Source organism: Sebastes umbrosus, chromosome 4, assembly GCF_015220745.1.
Source record: "Sebastes umbrosus isolate fSebUmb1 chromosome 4, fSebUmb1.pri, whole genome shotgun sequence".
Taxonomy (NCBI): domain Eukaryota; kingdom Metazoa; phylum Chordata; class Actinopteri; order Perciformes; family Sebastidae; genus Sebastes; species Sebastes umbrosus.
In genome coordinates, this window is record NC_051272.1 from 2,667,365 (window position 1) to 2,695,088 (window position 27,724).

At 41.6% G+C, this 27,724-nt stretch overlaps 1 protein-coding gene across 3 annotated transcripts in view; it reads left to right on the forward strand.

Annotated features, from left to right (window-relative positions):
* kcnq1.2 (potassium voltage-gated channel, KQT-like subfamily, member 1.2) overlaps positions 1-27,724 on the forward strand; it is a 214,797-nt gene that overhangs the window by 42,049 nt on the left and 145,024 nt on the right. For 2 of the 3 annotated variants that reach the window (XM_037768459.1, XM_037768460.1), the window contains exons 13-14: positions 1,337-1,390; positions 2,534-2,642. In XM_037768459.1, the coding sequence (XP_037624387.1) occupies positions 1,337-1,390; positions 2,534-2,642 (163 nt within the window). The remainder of the gene's footprint in view (positions 1-1,336; positions 1,391-2,533; positions 2,643-27,724) is intronic. The other variant, XM_037768461.1, reaches the window with a different exon arrangement.

The window sequence follows — 27,724 nt, forward strand, 5'->3', positions numbered from 1 at the left end:
TCTTTACTGGGTGTCCTGCCAACACCACGGGTGAGGAACAGGGCTGGCCTGGCTAGGAATGGACAGGGGCCTTCGGGGACCGTGGGGACCCAGACTGGGACACTAAAGAGGGAGGGAGGGAGGGAGGGGTGTGGGGTTGATAAGCGGCCATTGTGGAGCTCCAGTGGTCAGAAATAAACTGGTCATTGTTTGATTTAGTCAGTGTCCGGCTTATCGCTCCACTTATCTGTCTGGCCCCGCCCTCCTCCCTGTCTGTGAGAATCTCTCAATGGAGTGCCCTCTCTCTCTCTCTCTCTCTCTCTCTGTACCTCTATCTCTTTTCTCTGCACTCTTTCTTTCTCTCTCTCTCATACTCTCCCAGCCAAACACGTTCGCACTGATGGGCCAGATAAAACTACATATTGTTAATAAACCCTTATCCTGTTTGTGTAGCCGATAAGCCAGGTCGCGTCTCCTTCAGTGAGCTGAGGTTGAGGCTTAAGGTGGCTCTTGTTAGCTCTGGTTACCCTCCTCCTCCTCCTCTCTTCCTCTCCTTCCCCATCTCTCTCTCTCAATCGCTTTCTCTGCTTCCGGATTGGACAATGTTAAACAAACTCGATGATGGAATACAAGAGAGGTTGAATGGCTTTTGCTTGAGTTGGACTGGTCATTCATACAGATTTGCCTCTCCATTCTTTATCACAATGGAGGCCTGGTGGTTTTGGTGGAGAGACTTGTCAAACTCAGGCGCTGACAGTCTTGACTGCAGGTCGCGACCTCACTACACATGTTGTTCTTTGCTGTTGTTTTTAGCTGTGCCAGCAGCCAGACAGCCAGCTGCACTTTTGAACCGGAGCTCTGCAATTTCTGTTTCCTCATATAAACCGTTCAAAAAACATGTAACTCCACTTATTTTCGTCTCATATATAGAAACCTACATATTAATTCAAGACTTTAGCACCTCTGTTGTACTCCAAATGGTTGAACATGAAGAAATTAGGGCTGGGCGACATGGAGAAAATCAAATATCACAATATTTTTGACCAAATACCTGGATGATGGTATTGTGAGGTTGACCATTGGTGCTTTTACAGAACATTTACACAATGAGATTTCTGATCATCAGTAATGTGAATATAATGACTAATCGGATAAAGGCAAATAAAACAGTCTGGTAAATTCAGAGAATTACAACTTTACTGTAATGCAGCCTTTAAAACCAGGAAAAGACAACTCTTATGCCATATTACGATATTCATATACTCATTGATATAACGGATATTGTTTCAACTTCTTTTTCCTTTCTTCTTTTCCCCCCCTCTTCTATTTTCTTTAACTCTTCGTTGCATCGCATCAGGCCCTCCTCATCATTCCTGGTCGTCTTTCACTCTGAGCTGCCCTGGCTCTCCAGGTATCTGTCTTTGTTTCTTTGTGTCTGCTGTTATGTTTCTCTCATACTCACAATTAAATATATCTGCACTTCTCAGCTTATTTTCCGTCTTGAACCACAACGTTGACATTTGTCCATTTCACTTAAAGGGACTATTTGTAACTTTCAGAAATGCTTGTTAACAGCGACACCTGTGGCCGTGAAATCAACGAAAGTCAGCGTCGAGCTCGCGCTTGCTCGCTCTACATAGACATGAACGAGCATCGCTCAAAACAGTGAGGCGACACACGTCAGCTAAAACCACAATATCACTCTATATTTCACCTGCTAGGCAGTAATGTTAGCTGACCAGATGAAGGTCTCTTCATGAATCAATGCTGATAAGAGTGTTTGCTTTTGGCGTTTGTGCAGAAATAAATGCTGCAGCCCCTCCAGACCAGGTTTTCCGTGTCTTGTGAAGTGACGGGGCTCTGCAGCAAGTAACTTGTCATCTCCACCCGCAGCCGGAGGGAGACACCGGCACCCGGTCGGTAACGAGACGACAACGTTACTCGCTGAGGAGCCCCGTCACTTCACAAGACACGGAAAACCTCTGTTGGTCTGGAGGAGCTGCAGCAGTTAATTCTGCACAAACGTCCACTGTACATTCACTAGATATTCTCAGAGCTACTAACTCTTCTGCAGTGTGGAGTGAGCGCGCGTTCACGTCTAGAGGTGGAGCGAGGTGAGCGAGAATGCGCGCGCTGTCTGAGTGAAGGCAAGCAGGCAGAGGAGGAGAGGCAGCGGCGAACACGCGAACGCGCATATGCGAGCGCGCATGTGTCCCGACCCGGTACATTTATACGCTGAAAAAGTAACAAACAGTCCCTTTAACGCTATTATATAAAATTAATTAAGTCGTTACCAAAAGAAAGATCATATTATGTATCTACTGTACATTCGCTTGGTGAATCTGTCACTTTATTTATGTTGACGAAACTGACGAGTTATATTCGTTAAAGAAAGTTGATTTAATAAAAAACAAAATTAATACACTGAATCACTTTATTCAAAGTAAGGATTTTGTCAAACATTTCCTCAGCATAAATTAATCAGATTTAAACTTGTATATAGTTTACCAGCCTGATATGAGTGCACTGGAATTATTATCTCTGTCCTTTGCAGTGAGGAGGAATCACGATCACAGCACCTCCATCGACATCTCCCGCGCCAACAGCTTGACAGATGACTACTACATGGCTGAGGACATTCCCCTGCCGGTGGTGAAAGCTCAGTAAGTCCCAGAAAACGTCTCCTCTGCTCCTGTCTGGAGCCCCCCATTTCTCTCCGATCCATCACCCTGCGCTGACCTCCATTCTTTGATACATATAATACTGATTTCCCTACTTGTCGTCGTACCTAAAGGCCTTTTGTCAGACCGGAGAGCCCCTCTAGCTGCTCTCTAAATGAAGTTGTTTTGTTGAACTCTCTCGAGGGTTAAAGAGACTCTCGAGGGCCGAGGCCGTATCAGGTACAGAGAGTTATAAAGGGGATTATCCCTTTAGTCTTGAGGGAAATGTCAAAAGAAATCCCTCTCAATAGGTTGTAGGACATGTTAAGGTACCGGATGGCTTGTCACCACATGCCCCTCGTAGGATTGAGAATGTTGGTTGCTGTGTGAATTACGAATCCGTGTTCCTTCCTCCTGGAAGCTGACCCGCGCAATCAAATGAGTTTCATTATAATGTGAACCAAAATAGAATTCTGATGTAATTAGATTTGCTTTGCTTCCTGTGTTAACGTGCTGTACTAGAGCATGTTAATGAGCGCTACAAAAACACTTTACTCCCCGTTATTTCTCTACTAACTCCTGCTTTTTCACCAGTATCAGACCAGTACTCCCACGCTGTGTTTACACAAGTTCACACTGTCAACAGTTACTACGAGCGTTCACATAGAAGCAAAGTGGAAAGACTTTGCACTGACAACGTGTCAACACTGTTGTTTGGCTTAATCCCAGCAGTGGGAGACTGCTGGAGTGCCTTTCCCACTGAGACCGAGTCATGTAGCATCACTGCATACAGATTAGGTGATTACATACTAAGCAGGCAGGTAATACCAAGTCCCATAGGACTAAATGTAGAAAGTTAGATAGATTATGGGCTTTAAAACAGTCTGAATGCTCTGTGGGGCTGCCGTGTAGCTGATGTGTACGTGGTTGTTGCCTCTCATTAATAATGAATATGGTTAATCCATAATGCCTCCGGTGACAGCTCATGTGCGCTGAAGGCTTTGAGATGCAGTTTGTGTATTGCTGCGACTTATTGACACACAAGTATTTATATTGCATTTCTTCCTTTTGTATGTGCTTTTAGTGTATACATATTTACCATCTTTTAGTTTGTTTGAGTTAACAGATGATGGGTTACGGCTGAAAATGAGAATAGATCTTTCTATATTGTTTATTGTCTTTTGTACCTTATTCTCAGTATGTTTCCATGTGTGTTTATCCTCATGCTGTAGCTGCGTGTCAAAGGATGTTGTTCATAACTATATATGTTCTTCTCCCTCCGTGCAAATCTACAGTCACCTCTGCTGTACTCACCTCCATCTCTGGCCCTTTGGCCTATTCACTCTACATCCTCCTCTCTGTGCCCTCTTGAAGACAAAAAGCTTTAGTGCACCTTTTGTACAGAGGAACACAGAGTCATTACCATATAGGGTGAAAAACCTTACACAGTTTCTACCAATTTCCAGTTTTAGTTCAAAATATGTGAAGGGTGATAAGAAGCTGCCCGTCCACGGAGGATCATGTGAATGTAAAAGTATTAACAAAACAAACTTTTACAGTAAAACGAGAGTTACCGTATGAGCAGCTTCTTCTCTCTCTTGCAGTCTTTTGGCCTGCCCCTTCGTGGCATTGGTCCAGGACTCGTTCTCCTCACAGCACTTCAATTCCTCCAGACACCGTACTGGTTCTCAGTATGCAGCGCAATTATTCATTTCTCTTTTTTTCCCTTTCCTCCACCTCTCCATCCTTCCATCCACCCTGATCTTATCTGCTGGTCAAAGGTAGACCGTGGAAAATGTCATCCTTGACATACCACAGAAACCACGACTAGCCACGACCCAAACTCTTATTAATCATTTAGAATTTGATATAAGCGCCACTCCTGGAAAATATGATTACAGTTTCTCCGATTTTATGTTCTGGGCTGTTTTTCTTTTTTAAATAGAACCTATTGTTTTTTTATTACCTCTGAGATGTAGTGGAGTAGAAGTTGCATAAAGTTGCATAAAATGGAAATACCCGAGTAAAACACAAGTTTATACAGTACTTGAGTAAATGTCCCATTCCACCGCTGCTCTCAGCTGTGTCACCGTCTCTATCAGACATCATGACATGATTAATAGAGTTTAGAAAGTAGTGTATAAATAAATAGATGTCACGCTAAAGTAATAATGAAACTCTTCCGTTGTTATATGTTCAGACGTGTGAGTGAACCCAGATGGTTTTAGGAACTATTGCACAACTGCAAGGTGATAGCTTCCATCTCGACACCAGCTACCATGCTTCCAGCGTTACTGTCAAAGTGACACTGAAACCCAAAGTGCTGCTGAAGTGATACTTCAGGTGTGAGCTTGTTGTAAAAGAACACGCAAAGAAACATATCGGAGCCGTTGTTCTCCTAACAGAAGATGGTGCTATACTCTTTTTACAGTGTGTAGGCAACGTACTGGTGCAGTATGCCATAAAACAGCCCATAGCCTGCTGTTTAAGGGCCCTATTTGCTCATGACGTTCCTCATTATCATTAATACAACAAACTGTTTTATAACATTTCATGTTACAGTTGGATGTTACACAGTTAATTACAGCATTAGCATGCTGATTTTTAATTAATCTCCCTTAAGCAGATGTTGGAATTATCTGGACATCCTTAATAATTACATCAAATTACTTTCATAGTAATCTCTGTGAAGGGAAATTCATCATGTGTCATCTCCTGGACACGTTTACATGTTTGTACATGTTTTTCTGATTACCCTTTTTGTGAATCTGACCGTTTGCGTGTGCACGGCGGGCGTGGGACCTCTGGGTGTTAAGTGTGTGAGAGCGAGTCTTCCAGCTGCAGAGACAGACGGTGTCTTTATGTATCAATTGCAGGGCTGCTGGGCCCATAACTCAGCCGTAACAGGCGAGCTCAGATTTGGGCCGTGCTGGGCACATTTCCATAACTGGTTTGTTTTGCTCCCGGTGTCACGCCACTAAGGACAGCGCTGTCATCTGGCATCCTTATCTGGCATTCTGCAGACAGCTACCAGATCCACCCATATACTGCCTGAGGTGATTTGCACGCACACTGGATCAGTTTTCTGTTGTTTTATATCCAGGCGTTGGAGTCCACACCTTCCAGCCTTTTTAATGCAAATTTGACATGAGCTGGCTCTTTCCTCCGTTTAGCTTGGTGCTCGTTCAAACAGCCCTTAATTTTACATTTCTGGTGCCTCTCTATCACTTTTATTTCTCTGTGACAGCGCTGGCTTTGAACGTTCCACTGTTTGTTTGGCTTCACGGAAGCCCCCAAAATAAGTGTGTGTGTGTGTGTGTGTGTGTTTGTGTTTGTTCACATGTGTGTGAGGCATCAATACAGCTGGCTGTGACGTCTCTGGGCTTCTGAAGAGGAAGTGGTGCAGGGCAGCGTCCGCATGCAATCATGTCTTTTGCGCCTCTGAACCCAAAACATACACACACACACACACACACACACACCTACATAAACACACACAAGCGTGCTTTTTCCCCTCTGACAGGATAAATCTTTATGATTGCCTTGTTTGTTTGTTTAAAACCAGTCTACAGTGATTTGTTGGATTTTATGAAATACCTCAAAACAAAACAACACATCCACTTGTTCCACAGCCGTCAACATCCTATTTCCCTTTTTACTGTAAACACTTCCTTCTCTATTTGTTTACTGGGCCCTGTGTAAATGAGGCCCTGTGTAAATCAGGCCCTGTGTAAATCAGGCCCTGTGTAAATGAGGCCCTGTGTGAATGAGGCTCAGTTTGGTTATAATTTGGCTTGATATGGTACGGTGGGATTTTGATTATGCAAGTTGTCATTTAATGGTTAAAGCTGAAGTTGGTAACTTTGAGCAAATATGATATAAAAAAAGTTATATTTTTGTAAAATGATCACTGTATCCTGACGGTAGTGCATGAGAGTGATAATCATGTTCCACTGTGACCTCCTGTTCTTCTAATGGCATTTTCAAGATTTCACAGTGCCAAAAGAAAAACAACCAATCAGAGCCGAGGGGTCTCTACAGCAGCTGTCAATCACTGCACGCGAAACTCGTGAACTCCGTCAAACTATGATCAACCCCTCCCCTCGGGGCTCCTTCCAAGGCAACGCCCCCCAACACACACATGCACGAGCACCGCCGCATCGTAACTACTTCACAGACACAGAGCGGAGAGAGGACCTCAACTCAACAACGCTACCTCATGACAAGTAACCGCAGCGGTGCTACTGCAGGGCTGAGTTTTCTCTTCCATTCTGCAGTAAACTTGCAGCGGTGGCAACGCGCCTTGAGTTCAGGCTGGTGCACGCCAAGGGTAGAGTACGAGGAGGGAGGCAGGGAGGCATCTGATTGGTTCTTTCCAAGCGGACCGCGAGGCAGTGATTGGTAGACGTTTTTACAGGATTACAGCAGCTACAGATGACGGCTCTTATCCGGCCCTTTTTCAGAGCTCATCAGTAATGGATCGCTGTCGGGGTGTAAAGACCATTTCAACCAATATAACAAACAGTGTATACTGGAGAACATCGTCAACCCTGCCTTTAACCCCATATTGCTCCTGAAGGCTGAGCAATCGGTGTGTGAATGAGTGTTTAGATTAGATCCTGATGGGCACCTTACATGGCAGCCTCTGCCATCAGTGTATGAATGTGTGTGTGAATGGATGAATGCTGACATGTAGTGTAAAGTGCTTCAAGTGGTCGGAAGACTAGAAAAAGCGTTGTATAAATGCAAGTCCATTTACCATTTAGTCCATTTGTTACTGCGATGCCTATGTGTAACAGTATCTGAGTTTGTGAGATTCTCGAGCTGCTCCGGTCCAGCTCAGCTCTGATTGGTTGTTTTGAACATGATTTTTTTCCCACAGATTATCTGTCTCATACATTACTGTCAGGGTATAGTGACAGTTTTAACTTCAGCTTTAATTGTAGGATGATATCATAACAAACCGCAGCAGGGCTGCTGATCCTAAATCCACCCCAAAGCAGATTGACATTTACCCTCTTGGAAAATGAGTAAATGTTTCCAAGTATTAGGTCCCAAACAGAGGAAGGCCTTGTTTAGCTGATTGCAGTGATTATGTCCTATGTCTCTGTCTCTGCTGTAACACCCTTTTTCCCCCTCTGGTCTCATTATAACGGCATCATGTCTCTGCCTCTTCATGCACCCAAAAGACAACTCTCCTGCTTCTTTTCTATGTCTAGCAGCACCAAATAAGTAATGCCTGTCATCTTGTGACCTGAGGCAGTCGGCCATTCCTCCCTGCTGGGTGTGTCCAGGTTCTCCACCCTCCTCCTCCTCCTCCTTCTCGTGTCCTCTCAGACCTGTAAAAGCCTGCATGGGCCACCTGCAGGCAGCTCTTAATTAGTTCCCCTCTTACAAGCTAGCCGGAGATAAACAATGAAAAGCCACTGCAGCGCCACAGGAGGGATTGCAGGCAGAGACACATGCATCACGGGCCTGTCCTCTTCAAGTAGGGGCCTCTCTCTGCTGAGCAACTGGCGTCTTTTGTGCCGAGCTCTGAACAAATTGACTTTTTGTCCATGTGGCCTCTGTATGCCCGTCTTGTACACTGTACTCTGATATTGATGGCACGGAGGGGTGTTTCAAACATATGGTGTTTAGTCAAGAGGAAAAAATCTAAAATGCATTCATGGTTTCTGTCACAGGAGTCTTTTTAAACCTTGGATATTGTCACTTTGACAAATGTTTGTGATATAAGTTCCCCCCCAAACAGCCTGCCCCCCCCCCCCCCCCCCCCCCACCTGAACTTTGTGCTCCAAAACATGTGCTGACCATGAAGTTATTTTATGGGGCTTTATGCACGATTCAACAGTGAATCTAATGTGAAAATATCCAGTAAATCCTCTTAATATTTTTGGCTTTACTGCCAAGTATTAGAATGACAAACTAGACGAGGCAAGGGGGCCCCACTCTGGGCACATGCACAAGACACAAATGCACACACACATGCACACAGACAAACGGATGGGGTAAGATCCGTGGCCTCCTGCCCTGCAGCAAGAAAAGCTGCCCGGGTGCTGCTGCTGCTGCTGCTTCATGAAAAGATAGAGAAAGAAAAGAACAAATTGTGCCCCAGTTTCTTGACTTTCTGCCAATTTCTAGAGCATAAAAAACGACAGAAAATAGCCTTGGTGCAGTAAAACAGCCACACACTGATTCATATTCTCTGGACAACAGAACTGTGCATGGAGGGATTCAGTAGTTAATCTCATTACACACTCTGGGCTTTTTATGTGGTTGCTGACCTCCATTCTACCTTTACTCACTTGGACGCATTAGAAATAGTTTAATTGCTCTCACTTTTCCAAAATACAACCAGGATAAATGCAACAGTTAAGCTGAAAACTGTTCTTACAGACACTATGTTGGTCTTATTTCTGCTGTGTACAGGCCTCTACAACATTTCAATACTGACTGTTCATCGCCTGCGTTGCTCTCGCTGTGTCTGCAGTTGGTAAACAATGTCATGCGACTAGTTGAAACATTATACATGTGGGCTTATGGTGCATGTTTCTGGTTGACATGTTATTGTTTATATTATTTCTACTCTGGACAGATGGAAGGATTGCAACACGAAGATAAACCCAGTTTCGGACCGCTTGGAGAGAAATTCCTCCTCTGAATCAGCTCATTGAGCTTTCAATGTATTTCACAATGTCACAAGAACATTGAGGCAAATCCATGTGGTAATTCCAGTTTTCAGAATATGCTAAATTTATTGCACAAAATGTCCTTTAGAAGGACTCTTGCATCACGTCATCTGTCACCGACTTCTATTTGAAATTCAAGAAGAGCGTGCCTGGTGGACGGCTTTGACTTTTACAATTCCCCTTTGAGTTGCCGAGCTGAGGAACAGAACCGTGTCCTATTTGTTTCTTCTGCGTTACATTACACCGAGATGTGACTTGTCAGTTATGGGGCAACATTAAACAGACCTAGGGGTTGTTTTCAAAATTCAAATGACATGAGGCTTTGACTTACAGTCTGCAGTGCCACAAACGTCTACATGTACTTGGAAGCCCAAACAGTGACCAACGATGCAGCCAGATATAGCCCTGTCTCAATAATTACATTATCGATTTATCCTAGAATATATGGATGTGACCTCCATAGTTTTTACTTTATTGACTTATTGTATGATATATTACGTTATCAACTTGTACGATATATGGACATGACCTCAGTCATTTTTACGTTATAGACTTATCGTACGATATATGGACATGGCCTCAGTCATTTTTATGTTATAGACTTATCGTATGATATATGGATATGACCTCAGTCATTTTTATGTTATAGACTTATCGTACTATATATGGACATGACCTCAATCATTTTTACGTTATAAACTTATCGTACGATATATAGACATGACCTCAATCATTTTTACGTTATAAACTTATCGTACGATATATAGACATGACCTCAATCATTTTTACGTTATAAACTTATCGTATGATATATGGACATGACCTCAATCATTTTTACGTTATAGACTTATCGTACGATATATGGACATGGCCTCAGTCATTTTTACGTTATAAACTAATCGTATGATATATGGACATGACCTAATTTTTGCTGACCTCGATATTACCCGTTGTGTTTCATATTTGTTTACATAAGAATGTCCCCAACATTTTAGCCAACATGAAGTCAGAATACGCTGCAGGGTTTTCCCTACCATTATGAGACTTGGCATTGCGCAGATATTGCACATTTTGTCCCGAGAGTCCATTTTATTTATTGTTTTGGTTATGTGGTTTTATTTTATTTGTTTTATTTATTTAGGATATTTAAATATTATTTTCACGATCCTCTTCCAATGTCTGAATATTTTTAAGAATTAATAGTTCATTGCGCTTTTAAAAGATATACTTGTATTATTATTATATTATACTATCATTATATCAGCGGCATAAAATTATCTTACAATGTAAATAATATTTATCGCAATAATTTCTGGTGCAATAATTGCGACAAAGTTAGTTATCTTGACAGCAAAGGAGGCCATGGTGTCCAGTACTACTCTGCAGATGAGGTTTACCTATTTCTGCATGATAGTTTGTGCCCCCCCCCCCCCAAGCTGTTACAGTAACTGTCTTATTAATATCTTACACCTCATAGCATGCATGTATTTCTTGAAATCTCGTTGATGTAAGTTCACACAGTTCATTTCATTCTGGGTTCTCTGTCACCTCAGATGTTGGTGTTTGAGCGGAATACAGAATGATTTTTATACTGGGGGGAGCACACCGTACATCATTCCAGGTCACAAGTGACTTTTCTGGAATGATTTAACTTGCACGTGCAAAAGATGGAGAATATCCAGTGTTACAGCAATAAAGTATTTATTTTTGAGTGTTATATCGGTTTACATAAATGAATAATGAAAATAGTAAAATTTAATATTACCTGCAAAACAAGTTCCTGATTGGATCAGAGCACACAAACTTAAATCACACACTTTATACTACGGAGAAAGATGATGCTGAGTGTTAAATATTTTACTGTTCTTCCACGGAGAGAGATCATTTGAGCTCCGGAGCAAATTCTCCTACGGGGGCCAAAAAGAGAATCAGCAAGCCATCTTTTATGATATGATATATACACATGTCACCCAGGGCAATAAAAGGCATTTTCATGAAGTACTTAATTAAAGAGTGCGTTTAGTCGGGCTCGATACTGGCCATCGTGCATTAATGAAGGCCCTCATGTTGCTGTTATGAGGGTTGACAGTGTTTACTCCCCCTCAGGGTTGTTGGTGGTTCTGGGAGGGTTTTATGGCGAGGGACCATCAGCGACCGGGAGAATGGTCTGCTTTATGGTCGCTCACCGCAGGTTGGAAAATCCATAGACTCAGCAAGCAAGTACTGCGTAAATAAACCGTCCAGGCCAAATAAAAAGATCCTCTCACCGACGTGATCTCTGACTGCTGCATCCAGATTATTGACTGGTCTGCGTGCCGTGGTCGGAAATGATACGAGCGCCATTTTCTTGGCTCTATTAGCTCCACTTAAGTCTGCCTGGATTGCACACAGTGGTAGATTGAAGTGAGCCTCTCACGGCATGCTGGTTTGGTAAGTATCCTGGTGTGGTGCGGTGGATCAGGCTTCAGTCCAAAATCAGCATGAGTAACTACGCATGAACTAGGCCAAGACTGAGTAGCATTCACAGCTGCAGCAAGCACGAGTTGGGTTCATAATAACCCCTAGTTCAGTATTAGTTGTTCCTCTTATGATACTGTACGCAGACGTGTTGTTGTTTTGCATTTTCTTTTTCTCTAAAGTCTGAAGTCCAAACAAGATGGGGATGCTGGCAATTTAGCAATTCATGCTGATTTTACTGTAGTCAGTAACTGAAGCTTATAGTCACTCTAACAATGAGTGGCATTCCTGTTAATATGCTCAAACATCTCCACTTACGTAGGTTTGGTCTCCCTGATGCTGATTGGAAGACCAATAGGCGTTGGAAAGATTTGCATCTGGATGGTTTATGTATATATACTGTATGTCTGTGGCCTCAGGGGTGCGTTTGAAATATGCAAAAATCTGCCAGATCTACTCTGCATGTAGCTTTCCCCTGTTCTCTGCATTGCTTTGTCTTTGGCATCTTCACCACCACAAATGTAAAAAAACAAAAGAAAGGAAAAGTGAGTCAGGAACTTTCTGTTTTCACAACGTGACTCATCGAGCAGCTCCGTGGTGTCAGAGCTGCTCAGTCTTTTGTTTAGAGGGCGAGAGGATTTTAGAGAAACTGGAAAAGTGTTTGTTTTGATTAGATTAAGCTCTGTTAACAATTACACACTCACGGGACAATGTTAATGACAATCAGTGATTAAACCGTTCCATGCAGCACTTTGTTTGGCTATTTGGAATGTTTTTATTTAATAATGTTTGTCCTGGTGGATTACAGCATGATAACATTGAGGTTAAATAAAACAAATTGCCAACATAATTACACATACGTTAAATTATTAGGACCCCGTTAACAAAGTGATGATAAACTCCAGATGATTTGGGAATATTTTTAATTTCATTTCATGTTTATTTGATAGGGACAAATACATTTACATAGAGAATTGCACAACAATTTTTGCAGTGCAATGTATAGCATTTATAGCTACTGCTAATTTCCAATGCGCTTCCCTAAAAGGGCCTTTAAAATAAAAAATATAAAAATATAAAACAACAAAATCTTCAGTAATTAACATCATTAATTACTGAAAAGACAAAAACACCCATGCAAAACATACTTTTATTCATGGTAGTCATTAGTTATAAGAAGCTCTTAAATTTAGCCAAAAAAAGGTTTAGTATTTTTCGGATATGGGGCTGTCTCAATTTGCTGAAAAAAAAAAAAGTCTGAAAAAAAGATCTGAAAAAAGTCCGAAAAAAAAGTCTGAAAAAATGTCGGACAAAAAAAGTCTGAAAAAAAGATCTAAAAAAAAAGTCTGAAAAAAAAGTCTGAAAAATGTCTGAAACAAAATCTGTGACAATTAAATGTTATGTTTATATACCACATTATATACGGGAATTTTAATTCCTGTTTTGACCAATTTGTTGCTGCATTAAGAAGTTTTAAACTTGAATTGTAATTCCTGTTAATTTTGAAGATTTTTTACCGAGTTGCTGATGTACGATTTATTATTTTAATAATAAATAACAATTCAGTACATTTATATCAACGTTTTTATTTGTTACATTTAAGATAAGTCAAGCCTGATGTTGTCTTACACATGACACAATAATCCCAGTCACTTCCACACAGTGAGGCTTATTGATTAAACACTGGTATCGGATCGGTACTCTGTATCGGCCGATACCCAAAGCCCAGGTATCGCTGTCGGTATCGGGACTGAAGAAGTCGGATCGATGCATCCCTACAAATAACATCAAATAAATAGTCAATTGGTTCTGTTGACAACACTTTAGGGGCAGTGTTAGCAGCAGTAGTAGCGGTAGTAGCGGTAGTAGTGGTAGTAGTAGTAGCAGTAGTAGTAGCAGTGGTAGTAGTAGTAGTAGCAGTAGCAGCAGTAGCAGTGGCGGCGGAGGCGGTGGCGGTAGCAGTGGCAGTAGTAGTGGCAGTGGTAGTAGTAGTGGCAGTAGTAGTAGTAGTAGTGGTAGCAGTGGTAGTAGTAGTAGCAGTGGTAGTAGTAGTAGTAGTAGTAGAAGCAGTAGCAGTTGAAGCAGTAGTAGCAGTAGTAGTGGCAGTAGCAGTAGTAGTAATGGTAGTAGTAGTAGTAGTAGCAGTAGCAGTAGCAGCAGTAGTAGTAGCAGTAGTAGTAGTAGTAGTATGTTAATAAGAGGAGGAAATGTGATTGCACTTACATGTATATATATCAGTGTGCTTACGTTTCTAAGTTTAAAGCACATCAACCATAATTAGTACGTGACTGTGTATTCAGTTTGCCCAGCAGACTTCACAGTAGTCCGAGTCCTAATCCTGGCAACTTCCACTCTGTCTGTAGAGAAATCAAAGTAGGCCCAACCCAGTCCGGAGTTGGAGGACTCCCAGACTTGGTATAGATGCTTCCCTGTCTCTTAGAGGTGTGTCTCCCTCCCTGCTCCAATATTAGAGGCACCTGTATAAATACACTCTATCGTCTTTTGTGTGTGTGTGTGTGTTTCTCTCCTCCTCCTCCTTCGCCTGCGCCGGGCTCAGTTTCTTCTTCACTCCCGTTAATGAAAACAGTAATCTGCAGCAGCACCTGAGTGGCCTGTTTGTACAGCCAATCCTACAGCCTTCTACAACTCTCTCAGCTCTCGTGCTCTCAGGTTTTTCAAACGGGCCGGCCGTGCCATTTGATGTGGGCCGGGCGGAGTTTATTCAGGTGTGGCGACCAGTGCCGCCGCCGCCGCCGCCACCCAGCCTCTTGATGTTGCGTCCATCCGCAGCCAGGTGCCGGAGCTTCGTCAGAGAGCCTAGTGTTTCGGCCCCCGCAGATGAATAGAGGGCCTGTTGATGGAGCTCGTCTGTGGGGCCCTGCGGTTTCTCCCCTCTTACACGCAGCGGCAGGGATAGATGACCGGTTCGGGGCGTTTACCTGCTGGAGAGGAGAGGGGTGGACTAAAAGGGAGCTACAACGCTCTGGCACACGCTTGTGTGTGTGCCCATGTGTACATGTGTGGCGGCCCCACCTGTCTGAATGAACACCGCTCTGTGTGTTTGAACTGAGGCTGGGTCCGGGTCGGCACAGGTTGAACGGGCTAAAATGGGCCGCTTGGCGTCGCCTCGAGGTCACAGCCTCAGATCACATTGTGAGGTGGGAGGGTTCACATGTGTTTTCTTTGGAGGTGTGATTGTTCTAAAATATCCCTTCCCTTTATTTTAGATAGAGCGAGGTGGGTTATTTATATAACATTGACAGAAATATGCATTTAACACCCAATTTTGGAAGCGAAATGGAAACTATAAAGAAACACTGTGAATAACTTCACTGTAGGTTTATGTTAGGTTTGCTTTTTTATACACTTTATACATCTTCAGGGTGAAAAGTCTTAAAGTATTGAATTCAGTTCCCTCAAAAAAAAGGCCTTAGCAGTTATTAAAAAGTAAATTTGTTGATGTATGTGGTTGTGCAGGAGGCTTTTAGCCACAGTAGCAAGTAGGACTGTCCCCCTCTTTGTCACGTAATCTACTAATCGGTCGTTTTGGTCTTAGTCGACTAAGATTTCTAAAGTCGATTACTCGTTTTTTAATGCTTTTTTTTCAAGCTGAGTGACTTATTTCCAAGAAACTTCTGAGCACATCTCTGGTAAACACAAGATTTAAAGTGGTTCTTTTGTGTAATTCTTTGTGGAGAAACTCAGTTTTTACAGATCTGTTGATTAAATCAGTAAATTAGTCGACAAAATCGTATGAGTTCATTGTTCATTGTTTACTTAAAGGTACTATATGTAACTTTTAGAAAGTCCTTGTTATTAATGACAACGGTGGCCGTTAAGTGAACTGCAGTCAGCATCCTGTTGCATCACACTCAGTAGGTGCGAGCGATCATCCTGGCTGTCGGCCAAAACAGTGACGTGACGTTACATTACAATCACATATCACCGTCTGTCTATCTGTAATGACCAATCTCCAGGATTCTACCTAGTTTGCCTTTTGCAAATTACCTCATCAGCTAAGGTTACGAAACAAAACTTTCCAGTCCTTTACATCAAAATCAGTCCACAGGCTGTTATAGGCAACTCTCAGTTTTTAAATTACATTATAATCTGTTCTCATAATGGCAATACAAAGCGATTAATACATGTAAACTGTTACATATAGTACCTTTAAGGATCCCCATTTAACCCATTTAGTCTTCTTGGGGTCCTGAACATAAAAATCCAATACAGACAATATATTAAAGTACAGACAACTTAAGCTATAAGCAGATACAGAAATAAGAGAAATTGAGGACGAGGTAGTACCAGACATAGCAGTGCAGTTAAATATAAAATAGAGGAATAAATGCACTTCACAGATATAAAGCCATGCTAACACAAGCAGACTAGACATATAAATGAATGAGAGAATTTGAGGGTATTAAAAAATGACATGACATACAGTACATGTGTGCTTGCCATATTAAAATATGTCTCTTTTCTTTTTGAGTATTATTTGACTAAGAAGTGTCAATTTTAGCAAAAACTTACATTAGTTATTTTTTAAATGGTTAATCTATCCATCAATTCTCTGCTGCTTTTTCCAGGTCATGTTAATTGATTAATTGTATTACTAGTGATTATGGTTATATACAGTTTGGAAGCGCTGAAAAATTGTGATATAAATGTCAAAAATGAATGTATTTAATAAATAGTAGTTGCATTCTATGTGGTATTAAAACGGTCTTCAGTTGGCTGAACACTACAGAAACCCTGATACAGTACTTGTTGCTGAACGGCATGAATAAAACAAACACTTCAAAGCTACCTGACCACGAGTTCTGCATACAGATCAACATTACTTTTCTGAGAAGCAGCGTGTTTCAGTAGCGTGAGCTTCCTGGTAGCACCTGGTAACAGAGTTTATTTGAAGATTGAAGATTTCTCTGAAAGAGAGTTTTTCAATTGAAAACTCCTCCTCAGAACCTTTCTTTATCGCTCTGACCAATCTGAAAACAACAACCGGGAGCGAGTCAGTCCGCCAACCGCTGCCTCTTATCACGCCAACAACACCGAGCTTTTTTTTGCACGAGTTTTTATAGACGGCACCCCTCGCAGCCACACATTTGCAGCTGCACCACAGAGAGTACACTGGAATTCGCCGCGCTCTTTCTCTTCTAGAGAAAACGCAACCACAGTGTCGCTGTGGTTGCGTTTTCTCACAGATGTGGCGTTGGAAGTTTATTTGACATGTGACATCTTGGCAGTATGAAGAAAAAAGATAAGCAGTGTAGAGGATTAAAGCGAAGAGAGAGAATAGTACTTTTCTTGTTGCTCTGTATTCGCCAGAGTTGGAGATAAAGAAGCAGGTTATCAATCAAGACCTTAAATGCCTCTTGAGCCAGATGTTTTAATGCAGCAGAGCGAAAGAAAAGCTTTAAATCATGAGAGGGGGAACAGGTAAGCCTTGGTCATACGTCTGTCACACACTTCTCTCTACTCCCCCGGTGTATTTTTTCACTGCTGTTAATAGCAGCCAGCCATATACAGTAGAGCGCAGGTCATAATGAAAGACCCCCCAGGGGCCAAGGCAGGGACTAATAACCCTCTAAATAAGTCTCTTCTAGTGCTGAAAGGCCGGTCTCTTTTATACTGCGAGTGTATATGTGCTGTAAAGTCCTTTCCAGCCTACTACAGTAATTTTACGACCTTGTTTTATCCTTTTTTTTTCTTTCAAAGCTTGTCAGAGAATTTGGGAGGGAAGTCAGAGAGGGTGTCAGTGGATCAAAGTGCTGCAGGCCCTTCCAGTTTGAGGCTTTGAAAAGTAGTAAAAGAATGCATAAAATTACTTTGAATATCTTGGATGTTTTCTCTTTTAAAGTGTTATTACAATTCATGGCTTTGTGTGAAGGGCGGGTGTCACGAGAAAGAGACATCAGTCATAGAGTCACACAATAAAATCAGACTGACAGTAAAATTCAGGATTTGCGTGCTTTGAATGAGTGCTTGTATGTAGTTGGTGCAGATAGTGTTCATTGTGTGTTTGCGTGTGAATTAACATGACTGGCTGCTGAAGATCCTCGGCTGGCTGTATAATGAAGAGAGGATAGAAGTCAAACAGCTTAAAATAGAAATATAAAATTCTAATTCTTAAATCTAAAATAATGTCAAAGAGGAAGATGGTGTATTTTAATATAAATCATCCAGACCAAAACCACTCTTGTTTTTTAGATTCCCATAGTGTGATTATAGATACCACAATATTACCAGCATAACATTAAAATGGTATACCAAAAATATACAATTAAATGATTAAATACATACGGACTACAGTGCAAATAAAAAAAGGCCTTAAAAAACATGTGTTTGAAAAGGAGGACAACACTCAATCGGGTAGTGTGATCTCATCAGAGATGTTTCGATGGTTACAGAGGTGATAGTAATGTTCCGCAGCTAGCTCATAATACTGCTTATAATAAGCCACATGCTGGAGTTAGTCAGGGCAGGGTGGTACATCTACAGTTAACGTTACCGACTGAGTCAGAGGGCAGAGGAGGAACAAACCGAAACATCAAACAGCCGGATTTACACTGAACACATCTACCAGATAGAAAAGGTTTTTCTTTAAATCGTCTACATTTGGGTAGAACGGCTGTAGTCAGGATTTTACAAATGCTGGTAAGGTCAAGTCAAAGTTTATTATAGCCCAAAATCACAAAGCATGTCTCAAAGGGCTGTACATATAATAATACATAATATATAATACAAACAGCAATGAGCAAAATTAGCAAATACACACAAAAATGTATATAATTGAGATAAATTACCAGTAGTACATTTCAAGTACTAATATTGCAAAAAAAAAAAAAAAAAAAAAATATATATGTATATATTTTTTTTTTATAAAATTTAAATAATGCAGATTTCTTTTCAGGTTACACTTTCTGTGCTTTGTTATTATTGTTATTGTTATTGTTATTATAATTATTATATTTTATTAATTATTTATTTAAAGTAATAGTTTGTCCTAGATTACATTTAAGTTTCAGTGAAGTCACCAAACTGCTAGGAATAAAAGGAAAATAATTATTGTATTTTTCACTTTTTTTTTTAAATCTTAAAATAGTCAAATTAAAACCCACAAAGCCTAAAATTATTTGTAACAGACTAAAAAAAAAAAAAAAAACCTGCAGTGTATCCTTATTTTTGTAGAATGTGAAATGCACATCTGGTTGGTCACTAAAAAATTAAAATTCCCAGAAATCATAACCCCGGCCTCCTTAATAGTAGCTACAACCCTCATAATCACATCTGTTTCAGAACAGTTTGAATAATATATAGATGTGTTAACCCATTAGATAATGACAAATAAGTGTAAAAAGTGTGCCTTGTATATCGGAAGGTGAGATAAATAATTTAACTGTGAAAATGTAGTAATATTAAATCACTATATTTTTCTTGTTAACTTGAGTTTAACAAGTGCAGGAAGGTCGACAGTATTTCAACAGGAGGTTTAGTCTTTAAGCAGCACTCATAAACACACCAAGTGTGTTTGTGAATTCTTTATAAAGTCTAATAGAACTAACTCGACTAACATGGTCGTATATGGTTGAATATTATCATGTGCAGATGTTTTTGTTTATGCTGGTTTTGTTAGTGATAAAGAGGTTACGTTGGACTGAAATAACACAGCAGCGTAAAAAAGCCAAACGTCAGCAGTCCGGCAGTGAGTGGAGGAGGGGAGCTGGAGGAAATACACTCCCCTCTGTGACCAGCAGGCTGCGCTGTAGCAGCATCACTCCTCCGCTCCTCTGCTCCCTTCACTTCTCCTTCCTCTCTGATAGGCCGCCTACAATCACTGACCTCCTTTCTTTTTTTTTTTTGTTCAGATTTTTTTTGTGTATTTTAATAATTCTGCCTCGGCTGGATTTCCACAGAGAGCAAGAAGGAAATGGTAAGTGCAGGGTTGAGCTCAAGTGGAAATGTCCTTGTCGGGGTGTTTTCATGAGTTTGGTGTCTGCAGTCGGGTGTGCCTATTACCGAGACCATCAACACCACCACCACCATCACCATCACCATCACCGCTGCTAGCCCGGTCAACATCCTCTGCGTGCATTTCATTATTACGTTTCGTCCCCACTTTTTCCGTTCTGGAGAAAAAGAAAGAAAGAAAGAAAGAGAATAATTGACAAAACCACACTTTTCCCTTCTCTATCAAAGCGGTGTTTTTCTTTTCGCGGTCCGACAGAGGGTTTTTTTTGTGCGTCAGGCTTTCTGCTTTGGTCGAGCTGTGAACAATAGCTGTGGTGTGCCAGTTCCAAAACAGTTGATAACAGTTTTGGTTTGAGATAACCATTGTGAGCAGGCACTTTTATCTTGGAATATAAAAGCTATCTGGGTTGGAGCAAAGGACTGATCAAAAGCTACGAGCGTGTGTGCTCTGTGTGTTTCTCTGAATTTGCAAGCTCCATTTGGTGTGTCACTCCAGTATTTACAACATTTTTCCTGACTGTAGGTCAAGTCTCTCTCTCTCTCTCTCTCTCTCTCTTTCTCTCTTTCTCTCTTTCTCTCTCTCTCTCTCTCTCTCGTTCACTTTTGCCCTGGCCTCAGCACAAGTCCTTGCAGTTGTCAGTTTCAGGAAATGCACTGCGCTCTGTTGGGAAGCGAGGTATCTGCCTCCGGGCCAGACTTTTTTTTTTTTTTTTTTTTTTTCGGTAATTTTTATCGGCTACTTACGGGAAGTAAAGCTGCTCTTGTGCACACAGGACTGTTCACTCAGCCCTCTCCTCTCTCACTGTGCAATAATGACACACACACACACACACACACACGCACACACACTGTCTGAATGAATAGATAAGTATTTAAATGAATAGATGGCTGGGTGGATGGATGCATCACCGTGCCCTCTTATTGTCTTACTACTGAGTGTGTGTGCATGCATGTAAGCCCTTATTGTACATGTGCACACACACACTGTCCTCCCCTCTCTGTAATCCAAATGCTTTTACACTTTGTTTGACTTGTGATTGCTAGAGGGGCCTCATATATTGTTACTGCTGAGCAACAACGTCAGCCCGCTGTCCACCACCCACCACACCCACCACCCAACCCGTTCACACTCTTTACACCCCCAAACCGTGTATCACATGAAAGGCCTATAGAAGCAGCCTCGCATGATCTGCAGAGCAGCGTTGCAGAAGTGTGTGCAGAAAAGCAACGAAAACAAAGCCGTATGTTTTTTGGCCAGAGGGCTCGAGTGTGATGTATGAGCAGGGTGTGTGTGTGTGTGTGTGTGTGTGTGTGTGTGTGTGTGTGTGTGTGTGTGTGTGTGTGTGTGTGTGTGTGTGTGTGTGTGTGTGTGTGTGTGTGTGTGTGTGTGTGTGTGTGTGTGTGTGTGTGTGTGCGTGCGTGTGTGTGCGTGTGTGTGTGTGTGTGTGTGTGTGTGTGTGTGTCGCTGTGCGTGTGTGTAGGAGTGGGGTGAGCAGCTTGAGTCCAAACAGGATATTGTAGTACACGGGAGCACAAATTCTTGCGGCAGTTTGGCTCTGTGGGTTCAGGACAGACTCGACGACAAGCAGGCAGCACCCCCTACGTTGTCTCTCTCTCTCTCTCTCTCTCATACACACACACACACACACACACCACACACACACACTCATATCCTCCTATCAGATAACGGGCTCGATAGCCGGCCTCCCTTTCTACGAGGGAAACAATATTATTGGACTCAGTGACAGTTTCCTGAGAAGAGAGCAAGGTCCATAGAAACAGAATGAAAACAATCAGTCAGTTTTAAAATGGAACGTGTGAATGCAAATAATTCACACGAAACACATTATCTCAAGCTCCACATTTCAGACTATATACTTGAATAACTTGACAAATGCAATTCAACTTTTTTTTTGGACACAGTTTGCTCCCTCTAACATTTGACCTGCTTCTTCTCGGCCTCGGCTCGGAGGAGTAAATAACAAGTTGGCCTTAGACTTTCCCTTTAAGACATTTTGCTCCGTGCAAATCCCACCACAGTGCAATCTGATCAAGCTGTCATTCCATAGAAAACATTTGTCAGACATGTATTTAAGAAGTAACACTTGAGGCAAGAAGACTTCATCTTGAGAGATGCTATTTAAGGAATATATTCAGCACAGCCCCGCAGCAGTCAGCTCTCTTAGTACTGACTCTGTGTTGCATTTTCCACACTTATTCTAATCGAGTAATGAGTTAGACATCCCCGGACTTTCTCCTTAAGATAGTTTGTCATTTGTTCACAAACTCCAGATTAGAGTGGAGTATGGGGGGGGGGGGGAGGTAGAGTGAAATCCACCCAGAGGGAGGGTGGAACGGATTCACCTCGTGTTTGAGGCTTGGAGAGGAAAGACGAGAGCGAGAGAGGAGCGCAGTGTGTGTCGGTGTTCATCTCACAGGGTTGTCAGGAGCATTAAAACAAGCTGTTTGTCAAGTGCCAAAGCCGGCAGCACCCGTCCACTCGCTCCATCCTGGGTGCTTCATCCGGAGTGCTGCCGAGGCAGACTGACAGAGTGTGTGTGTGTGTGTCCAGATGAATAGAAAGACAGACATACAGATATGTAGCTGGATAGAGAGAAACACTTCTGTGCACCACATGGACAACACGCTGTAAGAAAAGAGCAGATTTTGAATATAAACACTGAAGGCAGAATGTGAGTCGAGGCTAACTAAACTATTAGTTTTGGGTTAAGACCAACAATACCCGTTTTCCTCCGTCCCCCTGTGTTTTACCGTTTTCCCTGGTAGCTCTATAAAAACATTGTTTGGACAAGAAAAGCAGACATTGTTATTTGCCTGAATTTTTTATTAGTAAATATGACTTTATGAGCTCTGAGTTTCCATCATTTTTGAGCCATTTGGTCATTTGTGTGCGATGTAATCGAGTCCTCATTTGTTACTTACTGTAACACAAAGAAGTGAAACAAAAGAGCCATAATGTTGTTATTAAATTTGTCTTGCCAACAAAATTGTTTATGAAACAATCAGTAATGACCATCAATTTGTTCCATGGAAATCTGGAAAGAGTTTTCATTCACAGTTTTATGTAAAAAAAAAAAAGGACTTGACGAAAGGAAATTAAATTAATATAGTCAGCCTACTAATGCTTGCACACTATGGGAATGGTTTAAATGTAAATTGAAACAGATTGTTGTTGCATCTTAGTTTTCAGCCACTTTGTTTGGGTGTACGTCTTTATAGTTCTGTAAGGTTATATATTTAAATCATCAGAAATGAAGTGTACATTTCAATGCAGCAACATGACCATGGGGCCGATCTATTCAATTCAATTCTACGTGTATACACAATGTACAATATAGACTGGAATTTGAATTCCTGTTTTAGTTTTGACCTATTTGTTGCTGCATTAAAAAGGGTTTACACTTGAACTGTAATTCCTGTTAATTTTTAAGATTTTTTTACCAAGTTGTTGGTTTACGATTTATTATTTTAATAATAAATATCTCAGTAAATTTATATTTAATTGTTACATTTCGTTTAACAAAGTTAGGAAAGCAATATTAAAGTCAAGCCACATAAAAGAATGATCCCAGTCACTTCCACACAGTGAGATATACAGCTTATTAATTAAACACCGGTATCCGATCCGTACTCGGTATCGGCCGATACCCAATGCAAAAGGTATCGCTATCGGACTAAAAAAGTCGGTTCAGTGCATCCCTTATTTTCTCTTTTCCACTGATTTATTTGTTAAAGTATCAACATGGACATTGTGAAAAGTTTTTTATTCAAATTATAAAGGAATTTAAAAACATCTCAGTGATACTATGGATGCATAAAACAGCGAGACGTCACTCGTAACTCATTTAAAACAACCCATGACCTTTCTTCTTTTAATCCTGGGTCATTCCTCATGTGTGCCTACTTAATTGCCAAGGTTATGACTGATGAAAGATGAACTCATCCCGCTGCCTTTGCTGGGAGTAGATTCATACTGACCCCCAAGCAGGGAAAAGCAATAGGAAGCCGAAGCAATAAAAGGCTTTGACATTGATGGGCCTGTTTCCCAAACACTTAGGACCTTAAGTCGTCTCCTCTCCAGTCTGGCTGGAGGGGCCGGGGCTCCACTTCTTATTGCTGTGTCTGACCAGAGTCGCCATGCTCCGGAGAGGGTCGACGTTTGGTCTCGACCCCTTAGTTCCTGTCTGTCTGTCTGTCTGTCTCCGTGACTGAACATGCCACAGGGCTCGGCGTGGAGGTGGTGGAGGTGGTGGGGTAAGTGGGTGAGGAATTTCTGTGTGTGTTGAAGGCCTTCAGCAAACAGCCCTCACAGTGTGAAAGCAAATACAGAGACCTGTTCTCTCTACGTCTGACGGTCTGCTGATTAGACACAAAGTGTAACAGGGAACAAGAAGGAAGACTTGTGGTAATAGCTGGAAAATGTGACATGTTTAAACACATTTTCTTTTTTAAATTTACAGTAAATTTGTCACGAAAGAGTGTCATTACAAAACAACAAAACAGAAATGAAACCATTTTTTTTATTTCTTAGAATTGTGGTGAACTTTACAACGTTACAGGAACTCAAGCAGAACCATATCCATACAGAAATAATCATTTTCAGCAGAAGGAAAAATGACTTGGCTTCATTTTCATGTTACTGTGAGAGGATTAAAAGCCAACACAACCTACTTTTTTTTTTTTTTCCAGGTTGCTGTTGAACAACTTCTTAACCCCCTCCGTCCGTCCATTTGGCTTCACTGACTGGATTAGGTTCATGCACAAGGCCCCTACTCATGCCAATGGATTGCTTATGACAGGCCCTTATGCAGACACCTTGACTGCCATGAGCAATTACTTTAAATACACAGGAGAGGGCCAGAGCTGGGCTGACCTGTGGGAGGGTGAGAGGTAGAGAGGGGGGGTGGAGAGACAAGGGGAGAGAGGCACTTATGCCTCATTTACACTGCATGCTTCGACTCGACTCAACTCGACTCATTGTCGGTACCAGGTCCTTTTCTCCTTTTGGTTTTACATTGTGGATACAGTATTCTCAGCTGATAGCCATACAGCTGTGACATAATTTTCAATGCAACACTCGATGATTCCTTTCAGCGGCAACCTCCGGGTCTGAGAAGTGAAACCAATGCGGAAGTGCCTTAAACTTGCATTCTTTCTACCAGCCAGCAGGGGGCGACTCCTCTGGTCGCTAAAAGAAGTCTGATTGTATAGAAGTCTATGAGAAAATGAGCCTACTTCTCACTTTATTTATTACCTCAGTAAACATTGTAATCATGAGTTTATGGTCTCAATCGCTAGTTTCAAGTCTTCTTCAATACAGCATGATGTTCATTTAGTAAATTATGGTCCCGTTTAGAGTCACATAGACCATAAAGCAGGGGATGCTTTAGGGCGGGGCTAGCTTGTGATTGACAGGTCGCTACCACGGCGTTGTCCGGTCTGGGAGTTGTCCGTGTTTTCGTCTTACAACTTTAACCCTTTCGGTTGTACTTAGCTCCACCCTCTCGTGTCACTTCTGGTTGCAAAAAAACAAGATGGCGATGGCCAAAATGCCGAACTCGAGGCTTCAAAACAACAGTCCACAAACCAGTGGGTGACGTCACGGTGACTACGTCCACTTACAGTCAATGGCGGCAACCAAATGTCTGCACTTCGTCAATTGTACAGCATAGTTTTGCGGGCTGCCATTCTTTATAATCTGGGTCGAGTAAATAAAAAAAATTGCGGTCGCTATTGACGGTAGCTTGGCTATTTAAGAGTGGCGGGTTTGTGCAGGATGTCCCACAACAACAACAACAGGATGTTGCATAAGTGACAATTCGCTTTGACCAAGCAGTGGTCAACAGTGTTTTAACTCCACCTTCTAGTATTGATTCAGCTCGCTTATAACCTCGACCGAGGTGGTGCCAAAAACAGTACCAGTTACCAGCTACTATCCACAACTTGTGCTAATGAAAAACCAAAAAAGAGCGAGTTGAGTCGAGTAGAGTCGTGCCGTGCAGTGGAAATTAGAGAGAGGGAGAGGTAAAACGGGAGGAAAGACAAACACCCCACGGCTAATTCTAGATTATGTCAATTTCTTTTTCCCAAGCAACACTTAAAACCACTTTACTGGTGTCATGAGTGAAAGGTATTAGTACTTGCAAGTTAAGTGGAGGAATGTTTTTTACTCTTTGAATGACATGTAGCTCTGTGAAACAGCTGTAAAATCTTTAGCTATCATGTGTAATCAGATGGCATTCACATCACGTTCATGGATCTGAATCTGTCTTCTTCCTGTGGTTCTTACAACCTGCCAGCGTTACTGAAAATCCATCCACGTCTCCGTTCACTGCTACACTTCAGATAGATTTACCTGTCCGCGCTCCTGACAGCGTCAGAACTGACAGCAGTCCTGATCCCTCCCAGTCTCCTCCAGCCCGGTCTGTCTGTCGATCAGGTTTCATACAGATCTGGACTAGCTCTGTTACACTACAGGCCTTGTCCCCGCTGCTGTGTTTTTTCTGGCTCTGCTCTGTTTCAGCTAAAATTAGGGAGGGTCCTCAAACACCGACTGGGCACGAGTGCAAAGAGTTCATCGGGTTGTCGGTGTTGAGGTATAGTTTGCAATGTATATGAAATTGAAGGTAGTGCTTTTGATACCACATCGCTCTGTTAGTCCCGACTGTGATTGTAAGGTTAAGAAAAAAATAATCTTTGTGTCGAGAGATTTATTTTACTTTTTACATTTTCTCCAGAAGTGCAGTTGCAGGAGGAGATATTGGCCTCAGGCTAAATTCCTGTCCCTTGCTTGCATTGTTTTGGCCATCAGTCCTATCAGTAAAATAACATTTTTACCCTTCCAAGTGTGTTGTTGAGATCTGGGAATAATTCAAGATTGCTAAAATAAGAAACATTAGATGATCAGACGGGTTTTAAATAGGGCTTTCAAAGTTAACGCGATAATAAAGCATTAACACAAGTTCGTTTTAACGCCACTAATTTCTTTAACGCATTAACGCAATCGAACTTTCGGAGCTAGTAGCGGGCTCAATTTTAAGGAATCCATCGGTACCAACCATGTCATACTAGCTCGTCACAAAGGAGGATAAATAACGCTCCAAACTTACGCTAAATTTTGGCGAGGAAAAACTGGCATGGCCATTTTCAAAGGGGTCCCTTGACCTCTGACCTCCAGATATGTGAATGTAAATGGGTTCTATGGGTACCCACGAGTCTCCCCTTTACAGACATGCCCACTTTATGATAATCACATGCAGTTTGGTGCAAGTCATAATCAAGTCAGCACACTGACACACTGACAGCTGTTGTTGCCTGTTGGGCTGCAGTTTGCCATGTTATGATGTGAGCATATTGTTTTATGCTAAATGCAGTACCTGTGAGGGTTTCTGGACAATATCTGTCATTGTTTTGTGTTGTTAACTGATTTCCAATAATAAATATATACATGCATTTGCATAAAGAAAGCATATTTGCCCATTCCCATGTTGATAAGAGTATTAAATACTTGACAAATCTCCCTTAAAGGTACATTTTGATCAGATAAAAAATGTGCAATTAATTTGCAATTAATCACTATTAAATATTTGAATCGTTTGACAGTCCTGGTTTTCATTAGCCAAACTTCTCTTGAAGAGACAATGAATTGTCTGTGGAAGACATCCATCATGGTTCGCAGGGTTCAGCTTCGACCTTCCTCATTTTTGTATTTCAGACATGTTTAATAAAGCTGCTAAACTGTTTTGCTTGTTTACAACCTGTCTGATTGTCTGACTGCTCGTTTCCTGCTTCCAGACTTTGTCGCAGCGATGCAGCTGTGTTCCCACATCTCTGCAATTACTTTGATGTGTGCAATCTTGACTAGAAGTTATGGCTAAAACAACGCAAATAAAAGCAGTCATAAAAAAAGTTTGTAGTTCACAAGAAGTTTCCTTTTAACTTGGT